Below are 14,289 nucleotides of genomic sequence, written 5' to 3'. Positions count from 1 at the left end.
AACTTAACATTCACACCTCGCCAGGTGAGATATGGTAAGCGTCCTTGATCCAGTAAAAGCAATCGCACTGCAGATAAAGGGGTCAGTATTACTTAAAATGTAGTAGGAAGGCTTCGTTCATTTTATTCAACGGAAGTCAAGAATTACACTGAAATTTGGCTCTGAATGGAAGAGTAAGAATCAGTCTACTTTAGGGTTAAATTATATCTGGATTACGCGTACACACAGTACTATCAAAGCAGATGGGTGCCCCAAGCTTGTGCGAAGCTAAGCGCCACAACTGTCTATGGTCAGAATTTCGCCCCCATCCCAGTGCCAGTAATGGAGACCCCGAACAATTCAGCCAGGAAATCACTGATCCAACCGACGGCCGTTTGTAATTTAGCGGCAATTATTGGAATCGGAAAATAGAAAAACAGTCGGACGTCGCGCATTAGATATCTTACAACCGATTTTTTTAAACGTGGCCAGTCTTCAGAAATCTAACGAGCGCATTGGATAGTGGCTAACGAGCGGAATCAGTCGCGGTACGGCTCCAATCGTGGAGAATCATTATAAAATCAACGTCGGGATCCATTTCAAATATTTGAATTTCTTGGTGGTTTTCGGGAAGCAACATCGACCGTCCAGATGCATACTCCCGGTGCGAACGTTGCAGGCTACGTGAGCTTGTTCGGGGTACAAATTGTTTTACTTATTATCTACTGGATTTACGTGCGATACGATGATGAACTTTTACCACAAGATTCAGAAGAAAGTTCCGGCGATGCTACCTCTCAAGACGAAGGATTAGAGGAAAAACACGTTCCGAGCTACCCGCGTGAGTGTTATTTTATCACCTTTGTCACATGCACTTGCATAAGTACTTAGCCAAGAGTTGGCTGAGAGTTGGTGAATTCTCGAGACGTTTTCCAAACTGGATTAAAACACAGCAGGATGAATTGTTTTATTGTTCTTGTTGGTCCTGTAAAATGGAAAATGTGGCTTTTTGGGGATCTGGAGTAAAGAAACTTCCTTTTCAAGTGCCGTTCAGTAGAAGGGTGGGATTTTTTTCGGAAATTTGATTTAGACTAAAAGAAACTTCAGACTCTTCCCAAATTGGATTAGGGAACCTTTGTCTTCCTTGTTTTTCCCTATCATCGAGGGTAAGGTGTTATTTGGTACGATACATCCCTTCTAAAAAATGAAAATCGTCCCAACACTGTGTAGTTTTAGTTGAACATCCCCTGTTTCAACTTCTTTGGTTTATGTAACTATAATTGATAACATTCCTGGTCATTTCCGCTTATTAACAGCAAGGGTTTTCCTTCATTGCAAAAAGTCTTCCTACAAACCAATTGGCGAATTATGGCATATCTCCAAAATTTAAAAAACAAGTCGGGAAACCGGAAGCTAAACGCTTCAGGTATGAAAGGTTTTGTGTATTTCTTTCATAAAGAGATTTGAGTGTGCATTTGTCCCACTAACATGTAGCACGTAAAATATGCATATATTATGTGAAAATATCCACTTTCAAGTGATATTGACATTCATAGTCTTGAATTTGCAGAGAGGCGACAGTTTTGACCTAGTACAACTTTGTTAGTAATAGTGCGATTTTCACCAAATTCGGCAAAATCATGCTCTATGCTGTAGCGTACATTGCTGCATTCCATGATTCTAGGGGGAACTTAAGGGGGGGAGGGTTTCCTGCCAATTATTAAAAATTATAGTTATGTACTCTTATTAACTTTATTTGAACAGATATCGGTATGGAGGGGTTTTCGGAGCCTAGGCACCATATAGTGGCAGCCACCCGATTTTTCTCAGATTTTTCGGTTGAGCAGTTTCTGAGAATGGGTTCGTTAAAAAAATGTTCACTTTCAACCCCCCGCACTCCCCACTTTTCCAATAAATGTCAAAACGAAGACCGGCTTCGAAAAGTACTGAACGAGACCTTTAATTTGATACCCCACATGACTATATTTGATGAAAAAAAATTTACACCGCCCTTTTGCATGTAACTCACTCATGCGTGAGCGTTCACAGTTCCCACCTTTCTACCAAATTTGGTGTCAATTGCTATAACCGTCTTCCAGAAAAATGCGTGCGACGGACAGAAGATAGACAGACAGCCAGACAAACAGACGGATAGACAGGCAGACAGTAAACTGATTTTAATAAGGTTTTGTGTTCACACAAAACCTTAAAAACGAGTCGGGAAACCATAAGCTGGGCGCTGCAGGTATGAAAGGTTTTGTTCGCTTCTTTTGTGAGTATATTTAAGTGTAGAAATATCCCATTTGTATGTAGCCCGTTATGTATATACATTTAGCATGTCTGACTACCCACTTAAGTGTGATATTTATATTCAGTTGCAGTAAATTTACACGGTAAAGTCAACTTTGAGCTACTGTAACTTTGTTCCTAATAGTGTGATTTTGATCAAATTTTGGGATAATATCATCATCATCAACGTCTCAACAACGGGTATCCGATCTAGGCCTGCCTTAATATGGAACTCGAGACATCCCAGTTTTGCGCCGAGGTCCACCAATTCGATATCCCTAAAAGCTGTCTGCCGTCCTGGCCTACGCCATTGCTCCATCTTAGGCAGGGTCTGCCTCGTCTTCTTTTTCTACCATAGATATTGCCCTTATATAAAACATATATATATAAACACATATCGGAAAGGGGGAACTGGTTCAATTGTAGATCTGACTTTTGTCAGCCCTGCATTAGCACGTGACATGACCAGCGAGGACTTCACGTACAGCGACCACCAGGCAATCACCTTCGAACTAAACACGTAGCCACAAGGCAGGGGACCAGCACCCCGGAAGCCGAATTCCAGAAGAACATTAGAATGGTCTCCCAAAGCGATGGATAAGCAGACATTCATGAAGTTGTGGCTAGACTTGCCTAGCAGAGCAGGCACCTCCACGGATAGACCTCTCCATGTCACGTAGAGCATCTCTAAGGCATGTGACGCGTCGATGCCTAGGAGATACTCATTCCCTACTAGAAGACCCATTTATTGGTGGAATAGTAAACTTGCCAGCCTTCGATCGATTTACCACAAAGCTAGACGAACGGCTCAGAGAGTAATAGGTAGGATCGGTCAGTGGCAAAAGGAGCATGCCTATAGGGAAGCTCGCAAGAACCTCAAGCTCGCCATCCAGCGGAGCAAGAGGGAATGTTTCAAGGAGCTCTGTTCGCAAGCGGACATAAATCCGTGGGGTAGCGCCTATAAAATCATAACAGGGCGACTCAAAAGCCGATCATCTCCGCAGATCACGTGCCCTATGCTCTTGTTGAAAATAATCCAGGGGTTATTTCCCCAAGAAGAGCGGGGTACTAACACTTTCCAGCGTCCGCTGAATGTGATGTCGATTCCCTCAATCACCAGGGTCAAGCTGATGAAGATCTGCAGTCGAATAGGCGACAGAAAAGCCCCGGATCTTGACGGCATACCGAACAAGGCCCTCAAACTTGCCGTCTAATGCAAACCGGATATGCTGTTCGAAACGTGTTTGTCCGAGGGTATCTTTCCTGCACCATGGAAGCGGCAGAAGCTGCTGCTGTTGCCTAAGGCTGGTAAACCTCCAGGGGAACCGTTCTCCTATAGACCCATATGTCTTCTAGACACAATGGGGAAAATGTTGGAGCGGGTCATTTATAATAGATTACGTCGAGAGCCAAGGGGGCCTTTCAGATAACCATTGATGCTATCAAAATAGTTGCTGGCTTGGCCGAAAATGCAATTCACGGAAGGGGTTGTACCAGCAAATATTGCGTGGTGGTGACCTTGGATGTAAGGAATGCAATTGGAACCTTATACGAAAGTCTCTGGCGACGACTGGTGTTCCCACCTACCTCGCCGCTATTATCGCTGGCTACTTGAAACAGTGGACACTCTGGTATAATATCGATGATGGACCCAAAGAGTACGTTATCTCCACGGGTGTCCCACAGGGCTCTGTACTGGGCCCACTACTGTGGAACATCATTTATAATGATGTACTTAACATTCCGGTTCCGGAGGAGGCGACGGTGGTGGGTTAGGCGGATGATATAGCACTGGTTGTGGTCGCAAAGCATCTCGACGATGCTGAGTTGTACTCAAGCGAAACAATCAGTGTTGTTAAGGCTTGGTTAAAGAGTGCTGTACTGGCACTCGGCAGGAGGAAAAGACGGAAAAGACGAAAGCGGTCCTCATCGCTAAGCACCGCAAAAGAAATTACGCCTGCATTGGAATCGGGAATCGTATCATCACTTCCATCCCGACCATCAAATACTTGGGGGTGATGATAGACGGACGACTTAATTTTAAGCAGCACATAGAGTATATTTGTAAAAGAGCATCCACCACGAGTATGGCTCTTGCAAGGATGATGCCGAACGTAGGAGGTCCGCGGAATACTTGCAGGCTACTCATAGCTAAGGTGATGAGCTCTATCATGCTGTATGCAGTCCCAGTTTGGGGAGAAGCACTGCAGGTTTTAGGCAATACACATAAACTGAGTACGGTTTACAAAAGAACATCGCTAAGGTTGTGTTGTGCCTTCAGGACCATCTCAGACGATGCAGCGTTCGTCTTCTCGGGAATGATGCCGGTTGACATCCGAAATAATGAACATTTATAACACCAGGTCTCTCCCTTATCTCAGGTGAAAAAAGCCGGAAGGGAGAGATCCATAAGCAAATGGCAACAGCGATGAGACCAGTCAGAAAAGGGTCGTTGGACTTACAGGCTGATCCTTTCCATCGGGTATTGGCGCGAGAGAAAGCATGGGGAGATCAATTATAATCTCACCCAGTTTCTCACCGTTCATGGAGGATACCGTCAATACCTGTACAGGTTTAAATTGGAACCTGGCCTAATTGTCCAAACTGCGACGGGGTCTCAGAGGACCCAGCGCACGTATTCTTCCAGTGTTCTAGGTTTGTGGAGGAAAGGAGGAACCTAGAGGAAACTCTAGGTGAAGTGCTATCACCAGAAAATTTTGTCCGGAGAATGGTAGCCTGTCAGGAAGATTGGGATGCGATCAATTCCATGATCGCTGTAATCTAGGATAAACTGGTTTTGGTAGGCTAGAATCTTGTCTCTTGAAGATTTCCACCTCCTCAAAAAAACCTTAAAAATCATTGGAGAATTGAATATAGAAAAGCTATGTTACCCTTTCAAAGAGTGTATCTAAGAAAGAAACAACTTCGACAAATTGATTGTCTAAATGCTACATAGATAACGTGATAACCATGACTTAAATGAATTTAATCATAATTTCGCATTTGCTAGTGAATAATTTTTTTATTTTTAGAAAGAATTGTTAATACTATTTATGTTGAGTGCCAGTATTAAATCAGTTGCCACCCTGGAGACGAAGTTTCCATAATTAACACATTCTTATTGAAACTATCGTCGATTGTTCAGGTTTTCGTAAAGATATGTATCAATCTGTCATACCCGATTTGAAGATTTCCCAAAAGATTTTTATTAGAAACTTGCCGGCATCTCTGCTGACTGCAGGTTTATCATTATCTCTCTCATCTCGCTGATATAGGTACTTAAAAAGATTACCCAATTAAATACAAGATAGCACCAACGTATGTACACATAACACATACTTTTTACGTACGTAGTTTGAATTGTATATGGATCTTATTTAACACACCTCCTTTCTTCATTGTGAAACCATTAACTTCATTTTCACAAAAGTTTTCCATTGAATTTCGATTAAGTTTCTAATTATATTGTTGGTTTAATGTCCAATTCAAAAATCTTAATTTGCTATTAATTTTGAATGGAACCTTATCTACGTGATATTCACTGAGCTCAACTTTTCACAACCAGACATTCGTAAATATATTTATTAATTGGTTAATCCTAACATTTACGCAAATCAATGAAATGTATTTATTATTCTACAAAATCAGATTGATTTCCTTGAATGTGATTGATTAGAACAATGACAATGACATTTCTTGAATTTCATGTTTCGATAATGATTGAACAGATTAAACCAAACCAACAACCAAATGCATTTAGGAGAATAAAATCAGATAAGATATGAAATAAAAAACGTCCTTTCTCGGACAAAACGTAATGTCTAGGTTATGATCAGGGACGAAAACGGTTTCGTCCAGGGCAGACACAATTGATCAGACGCTGCCTCACCTATGCCCTAGGAGCGGCGTGATGAAGCTGGTCTGCAGAAGCTAAAGCTCTTTTTTATGCATTCGCAAAACACAACATGACTACCAATTATCATCATCATCAACGGCGCAACAAGCGGTATCCGGTCTAGGCATGCCTTAATAAGGAACTGCAGACATCCCGGTTTTGCGTCGAGGTTCACCAATTCGATATCCCTGAAAGCTGTCTGGCGTCCTGACCTACGTCATCGTTCCATCTCAGGCAGGGTCTGCCTCGTCTTCTTTTCCTACCATAGATATTGCCCTTATAGACTTTCTGGGCTGGATCATCCTCATCCATACGAATTAAGTGACACGCCCACTGTAATCTATTGAGCTAGACTTTATCCACAACTTGACGATCAGGTATCGCTCATAGATTTCGTCGTTATGTATAATAGGCTACGGAATCGTCCATCCTCATGTAAGGGACCAAAAAATCTTCGGAGGATTCTGCTCTGTTGACAGTCAACAACCGTACACGAAGTTCATCGTCGTAGCCGTTATCGGTTGTGATTTTCGGTTGATTTTCGTTTTGTAGTCTCCTATATTTATTCTTCCCGTTTGACCAGTGCGGGTTGATGTTGTTGGTTGGTTGGTTTTCGGTGCTGACGTTGTCACCATATATTTTGTGTTAACTTCATTGATGTGTAGCCCAAGATCTCGCGCCAATTGCCGTCTGCTCGATCTGGATGAAAGGAGTTTGTACATCTCAGATCGTTCTTCCCATGATATCAATATCGCCAGCATAGGCCAGTAGTTGGGTGAACTTAAGGATGATCGTACCTCTCGCATTTACCTCAGCGTCACGAATCCCTTTTTTTAGGTCCAGGTTAAAGAAAACACATGATAGGGCATCCCCTTGTCGTAAACCGTTGTTGATGTCAAATTCTCTTGAGAGTGATCCTCCTGCTTTTATCTGGCCTCGCACCTTGGTCAGGGTCAGCCTAGTCTTATCAATTTTGTCGGTATACCGAATTCTCCCATGGCCGTGTACAATTTTACCCTGGCTATGCTATCGGAGGCAGTTTTAAAGTCGATGCAACTGATGCCCATATTCCAAGAGCTTTCCCATCGCTTCCGGTAGGGAGAAAATCTGATAGCGAAGATAGCGAATAACATCATATAAATGGTGCTCAGCAACATGACACCTATATAGTTGATGCAATGCGTGACATCCCCCTTTTTATGTATGAGACAAAAAATGTCTCATTGCCAGTCATCCGGCATTGATTCGCTGTCTAACACCTTGAGAATCAGTTGATGAACCGCTTGATGTAATTGGTCGCCTCCATATTTAACCAATTCGGCTGTAATTCCATCGGCTCCTGGGGATTTATGGCTACTAAGCCGATTAATTGCACGGACTGGTGGCAGCATTTGTCCGTCGTCTTCAGTTTGGCGGGACCTCCAACTCGTCGCCACACCCCAAGACCCAGCTTAACATTATACTTATGATTTTTTTTTAACTTCATAACTTCATTCGTAGATATGAAATGTTAAAGGTCATCATCATTAATAGACCGACAACTCAAGTGAAACTCTACCCTCCAGAAATCATATCTACGTCTCAATTCTGCTGTTCCCAGTATGGTTTTGCCGTCAATATCGGAGGAGTCCTCCCAATGCTTCCTCACTTCAAGTACAACATGCTCCACAACTTGAGCAATAAATTTGCGTGGCAAATATAGTAAAGCAGTGAAGAAATGCACTAGATAGTCCTTCTCCGCCGAAGAATTGCATTGTGGTAACTTCACCGTGGTGTCATTTAATCCTTCAACTTCATTTCTCCCTTTAAAACTTCCATTCCTTCCCTGTCGCAAATAGAATTACCTAATACAGAAAGGTTAAAACAATAATCCAGAGGCCGTGAAAATAAAATGTACTGGGCCAAAACGCAAGCTACCACTCTAAACTCTACCCGCGAGCATGACAGCCAATTTCTATTCAAAAAACGCCTCAGAAAAATAACTCGCAAGTCAGGTTTTCCTGACACGCATTTGACTTCCCGACTTCTAGAAATATTTGCTTTGTCATCCAACAGCAATCCCATGGTGCATGCATTCTGCTCTTTCACAGCAATATCAACGTATGTACATAAATTTTTCGCAATTGTCGGAGATGATCATTACCATCGCTGGGCAAAATGCATTTACTAGGACACAACATGGGCATATATAGGACCGGAATATACAATCAACAAAAAAAAAACAACAAAAGAAAAGATTAATAATCACTTTTCCTACTTGAAAATTTATGTATTAAATAGAAGCTTGTTTAAGTAGTTTTTAGGGTTTCGGTGAATTTAAAGATGAGAAATCATAATTATCATTAGAAAAAACAAGTTAGAAAATTCCTTTCAGCAACTGGAAAGGAGAAAAGAAACTTTCTGGTCCACGGGACTCCTCTTTTTGCGAGTATATAAAAAGGAGTGATTTCCATCTGTTACAACTTTCGGTCACGCCGCTTCCAGGGCAGAGGTGGTTGCTTTGCAATTAATTCCCAAAAATAGGCCTGAATTTATGTTTGATGGTAGAAGACCCGCTTAGAAGCTGGTTAAGAAAATAGTCAGTTTCACCTTGCTTTCGATTTAGCCCCCCGAATTACTAACGAGCCACGGAATCCATTTGCCTCTTCTCTCATTTTACCAAGAAAGCCGGCTCAGAGACAGTACGATTAGCAGACGCCACCGCCTCTATACTCGCGCAAGGCATTTAAGATATACCTCCTTACCAAAAGCATCAGGCCATACCTCCGTGACGTAGAGCAGAATACGTTGCCTGCTAGATGTAGGACTCCAATGCTTGCCATAAGCCGACTTATCACTGAATCATCAGCTACAGCCTTGCCCTTTGCCGCTTTGATTTGCTCTAAAAGTTTGCTTTAAGTCGAGCATCGGATTGACGTTGAACTGGTTCTTAGCCATTGGTTCTGGGTCGATTTTCTGCTCGCTAACCAATATGGAGCGCAGGGTCGCGGTAATCTTTTTTGTCAAAATGACTACTCCGTTTTATTCGAACGCAAGGTTGAAATCATTTAGCCGTCATCCATCGAAGTCTACTTTAGGCTTGTTCAACAGTGCTTCTGGCAACAAGTGCTGCAACATAATTTGCATAACCGACCAGACGCGACTTTTCTGACGACTTTTCCTTATCAAACTATTATAGGAAGCGCTCCAGGGGTCCAGCCCTAGAACGAATCCCGCTACCCCGGTACTCCCGGCGTTATCTCCAACCTCCTCTGCCCGCCGAGCGTCTCATATAGCCGGAAGCGGTTTTTCAGATAATCCCCTAATATCCGTAAGAGATAGCTCGGCAAGTAGAATGTATGGTCTACCATGCCTAGAATGTCTTCCGATTTTACGGAATTAAAGACATTTCTGACATCGAGCGTTTTGAGCAGTACCACCCATCGAGCTCAGCGGCTGTGTGTCTGCACTTGTTGAGCCGCATTCACGACTTGAATGACAGCATCTACGCCTTGCTCTAAAACCGAACTATCTTGACGACAAATCTCCTGCATCAAGCATCGCTTCACCGAATCTACTTCTAATGATCTTTTCAAGCATTTTCACGCTGTGTCAAGCATACAAAAAAACTTCGCCACTTACAAGCGGGTAGGAAAAATGCAATCTTTCAGGCAAGCGTTGAATGAATTTTTGGTGCCTTCCATGCTGTTGATGTCATTCCGTCCGTTCCATCTGCCCGGCCATAAATGAACAAGGGTTCCGCAGAACTTCGATTTTTCGAGCTACCAATTTTTAACCGAGCCCCACGGTCCCAATTCACCTCTACGGTGCAGAGTCTCTTTTTGTGTTTGATTGGCACTCTGTCATTGTGCTATGTGCCTTCTCCTCCGCTTCAGCCTTGCGTCGAATAACCCCACCATCCTCAGGAGTTCCCTCCATAGAGGTTCCACCTGCTCTAAAAGCTTCGACATATCCCCCGCAGTTCAGCTTAACGTCGTTTCAAGCATAGGAAGAACACCGGGCTGATTCACACCAAGAGGAGATGTCAACCACTTCGAACGAAATCTATTGATGGTAACTTGCCCAGAAGTCTTTTTGAACCCGTCACCCCCCACCATTGAAACCAATGTTTCCGACGCCGAGGTAATGTCGGAAATGCTTCCTTCGTGACGCCAGAAAGATGTTGTTAATCCGATTCTTAAAACCACGAGTCCACTTCTCGCTGCCATTTCGAAAATCCGTTTTCCTGTGCAGCCATAGTGAGGCATGCCCCATTCAAGTGTCCTCGCATCGAAGTTTCCCCAAACCAGGATCCGCCCATCCGTCCTCAAGACCGCCTTCCAGAAAATCGAATCTGCCCCAAAATTCCGGCATTGTCTCATTCGGTGTTAGATAAACGCTGAAAGACGCTACACCTAAACACAGAATCTAGACAAAGCCATCCCCTCGGCTTCGGACAAGAACCCTAAGGCCATTCCAGTCCCGAACCCAAACAGCAGAGGTCCCTGATAAATTGAGGTGCCACTAAGCTGCAACTCGTGAGTGGCTGCACTCCGATGCATATTTATCTGTAGGATGCGGATCATGATACCCTAGCTCTTCGCCACAGTAGAACGCATGGGAATACTCCCACCCCCCCACTTAAGAAGTGAAACCCGCTTCTTGTGCAACAAAGTAGATAATTTTCATAAATTTCTTTTCCGAATACTACGAAAATTTTTTAAAGATAATAATTGTCATCGTCTTCCCCAAAATGGCAGACAATCAAAGTTAATGGTTCAATTTTTCACTTAGAAAATGTCCATTTGCGGAATTTTTTATCGAAGGAAAGGAACATTTCAAAAAGATCAGTTCAGTAGTTTTCGAGTGATTTTTAGAAAAACGCATTTAACTGGTCGTTTACGGAGCGTGCTCTTTCAACGATCTTATCTCAGCATTGTTCTGATTGACTTAAAATTTTAAGGAAGTATTCTCACAATAAAAACCATAGGAACAGTGCCCTTCTTAGGAACCTCAACAGTCTTCCCCGTCTTCCACTCATCAAAATCTCAGATTCCTAGAATTTAAGGATTAGTGGAAGTACTAGCTTTGTAGAGACTAGAGCAACTGCGCGGAAAGTTCAACAGGGAGACAGTCGAAGCCGGTGGCCTTACTCCATTTAACAACATTGATAGCAAAGATAATTTCGCTTTTGTTTTCAGGAGCAATCCGTATCCGCATGTTATGGTGGTTCGTCATATCATCCAGAAAAGATAAAACTTCACCATATGTTATTCGATTCAGAATCCCGTTAAAGTGCTTTTTACTTTCCTCTCCTCTCCTTTCCTCTTTCCGCACATCCCTCATAGAACCATGGAAAGGCTTACGATCGCCTTAAAGGTTTTCGTCAAGCGGTATACCATGACGATATCGTCGCTGTCTGCTGCAACTTATATTTTCCTCACCAAAAGGCTTGTGAAACTTGTTTTATGGCACGCTCACCTCGGCTCACTACCACCAACAACGCTCTCCGCCCCTTACTTTCATCGATCTGCCTTTACATTTCCGCGATCAGTCAGGTCTTACAACTTTGGTGATGGTGGTTTGAGTCGTGGCCGACAACTTCACCCACACCAAAGACAATGCCACTTTTGATGCCAATATTCTTGGGAGGGTTGTTTAGGCTGTAACAATTGGATCGCAGGGCTCAGTTCAGGGGATGAAAATTATTCCCAAGCAAACTTAATATATTTTAAGTGATAATCGACTTAGTTAGTCCCTGTGAGCATATTATTAGTTTGTTGCACATGAAATGGCCGATTTGGCAATCAAGTGGCTCGTGGTTGGTTGGTGTCGGATAATAAAGTATAAGTACTCCTACATTTAATCAAGGTGTCATTTCAGTTTTGACCATCGTTGTGATAACAGTGAATAAAAAGAAAAAAGGATGGAAAAGAGCCAAGAACGTATACTTTTTCTGTATGAGTTCAAACTCGGTCATAAAGCAGCGGAGGCGACCAGGAACATTTGCAGCGCATTTGCAGCTGATACGGTAGGCGAACGAACGACACGGTGCTTCGAAAAAATCCGGTCAGGCGACGTTAACCTTCAAAGTGAGCCGCGTGGATATCCAAGACCGTCGTTTCATAACGACGAACTGCGTTTGCTAATCGAATTCGACACACGTCAGTCTGTGAGAGGCATTGTACAAAAACTGGGCGTACACTATTCGACAGTTTCCCGACACTTGCAACAACTTGGAAAGGTGAAAAAGCTTGACAGCAAGCTTATGGAGCAAAACACGACGCTTCGAATGGAAATTTGCAGTTCTATACTCTCCCGCAACAGAAGCGATCCCTTTTTGCACAGAATAGTGACAGGGGATGAAAAGTGGATATTATGCGAGAATCGTCACATAATGGCTAGATGCTGATGAGTCACGGAAGCATATGCCGAAACTGAGCCTCCATCCGAAGAAGGCAATGGTGACTGTTTGGTGGTCTACAGCTGGAGTTATCCACTATTCTTTTCTAGCACCTGCAGAAACGATAAATACACAGAAATACTATGCCCAACTCGAGGAAATGCACCAAAAATTGAGTATTCAACGACCGAGATTAGTCAACAGAGATGGTGTTACTCCTTCACCACAAAGCTCGACCTCATGTATCCAGAACAACGGTTCAAAAGTTGAATGAATTGCAGTATGAGACTCTGCCTCATCCACCATATTTACCGGACCTTTCGCCAACCGACTACCACTTTTTTAAGCATTCGGATCATGTTTTGGCGGACAAATAATTTAGGAACGAAGAGGCTGTCAAAATTGACTTCGGCGAGTTTATTAACACCCGAAAATTGAACTTCTACGAAACTGGCATACATGAGTTAACAAATAACGGTTAACAAATGGGTTAACAAATGAAACGATATTTGTTTTATACTTTTTTATTCATTCACGAGGGCCAGAGTGCTTACGCTCTGGTAGTACTCGAAGAACTGGTGATCTCCGTTTTCTACACCTCCTTAAATACTACGTCTTATTTACTAATGAGTCGACAGGGAAATATACAACACATATTTCCTTGTGACCCATGGTTCTTATCTTTAACACAGGGAAACTATACAAACCATGTTTCCCTATGACCTGTGATCTTTATTATTATATGGGTTCAGGCTTTTATTACCCATGGTGATAATGTTCCTGGAAGGTTATCTAATGGGATATTATTCCAGGAAGGTCGGAGATTTATTTACCTAATGGGATGTTATTCCAGGAAGGTCTGGGATTTATTTATCTAATGGGATGTTATTCCAGGAAGGACTACAGACATTGTTTTCTATTGAATTGCAGATGGTTGGCATCTGCTTCGTCGACTATGACTACTCCCCCTCTTAAGCAGATTCGTCCCGAATCTGTTGCAAGTTGCTATTGATGGTTTTCAGGATGAGCTGCATTCTCTCGTCGTTGTTGAATTGGACTGGGAGTATGATGACCTCATGATTCTCGCGGCGCTTGTACCTGCAGTAGCACACTGATCCCGTCATTGTCAACGAAAATAGCAGCTGCAAGCCAGTTACTTGTTTTTTTGCTTCAAACTGGTCTGTCATTTGATCGATCTTTTGCAAATTCTTTAGGTTGAAAACGCTCGGTGTCTGTGGTTCCATTGTCGGCTTCCTGGATATAGCGTGCCATTTATGTGTACGTCATTCGAGTGAATAAGGAGGAAAGTTCCGTTAGTAGCCATCTCGCTACCGTTTTCAATGATCCTTTCATTGTTGTCGTTGATGAGTATTGTATTCTCGTCGATTTGTACAATTGGTGAAATGTGGTGGGCTGTCGTGGTGTTGCACGTGGCTGTGGCGTTACTGAAAATCTGCATTAAACAGTGGTCGAAGGGATATTTCTGCCAGATAGATAAACTTAAGGCTTCTTTGCAATTTCTTAATGCTTGGTTTCCTGACTCACACGTAGAGATATGCTGATGAAGCAGATTTAAAATAGTATTATTATGAACTACGGAAGAAACTTTTGCTAATGGACAGATTTCCTCAATTTTTGGAATTTTAATTAAATATTTTAATATGCTTTCGTCGGAATAGACTTTAACTTGTGAGGCTGTCATTAAATCATTTAGACTAATAGTAACGTTTGAATTAATCAAATC

At 42.6% G+C, this 14,289-nt stretch overlaps 1 protein-coding gene across 1 annotated transcript in view; it reads left to right on the top strand.

The window, feature by feature from the left end:
* The first annotated feature begins 350 nt into the window (after positions 1-350).
* LOC119648776 (ammonium transporter Rh type B) overlaps positions 351-14,289 on the top strand; it is a 70,515-nt gene continuing 56,576 nt past the window's right edge. Inside the window, exon 1 of the mRNA XM_038050610.1 lies at positions 351-820. Coding sequence (XP_037906538.1) covers positions 631-820 — 190 coding nt within the window. The 5' untranslated portion in view covers positions 351-630. The remainder of the gene's footprint in view (positions 821-14,289) is intronic.

The sequence above is a fragment of the Hermetia illucens genome, chromosome 2, assembly GCF_905115235.1.
Source record: "Hermetia illucens chromosome 2, iHerIll2.2.curated.20191125, whole genome shotgun sequence".
Taxonomy (NCBI): Eukaryota; Metazoa; Arthropoda; class Insecta; order Diptera; family Stratiomyidae; genus Hermetia; species Hermetia illucens.
This window is presented reverse-complemented; position numbering and strand designations above follow the sequence as displayed.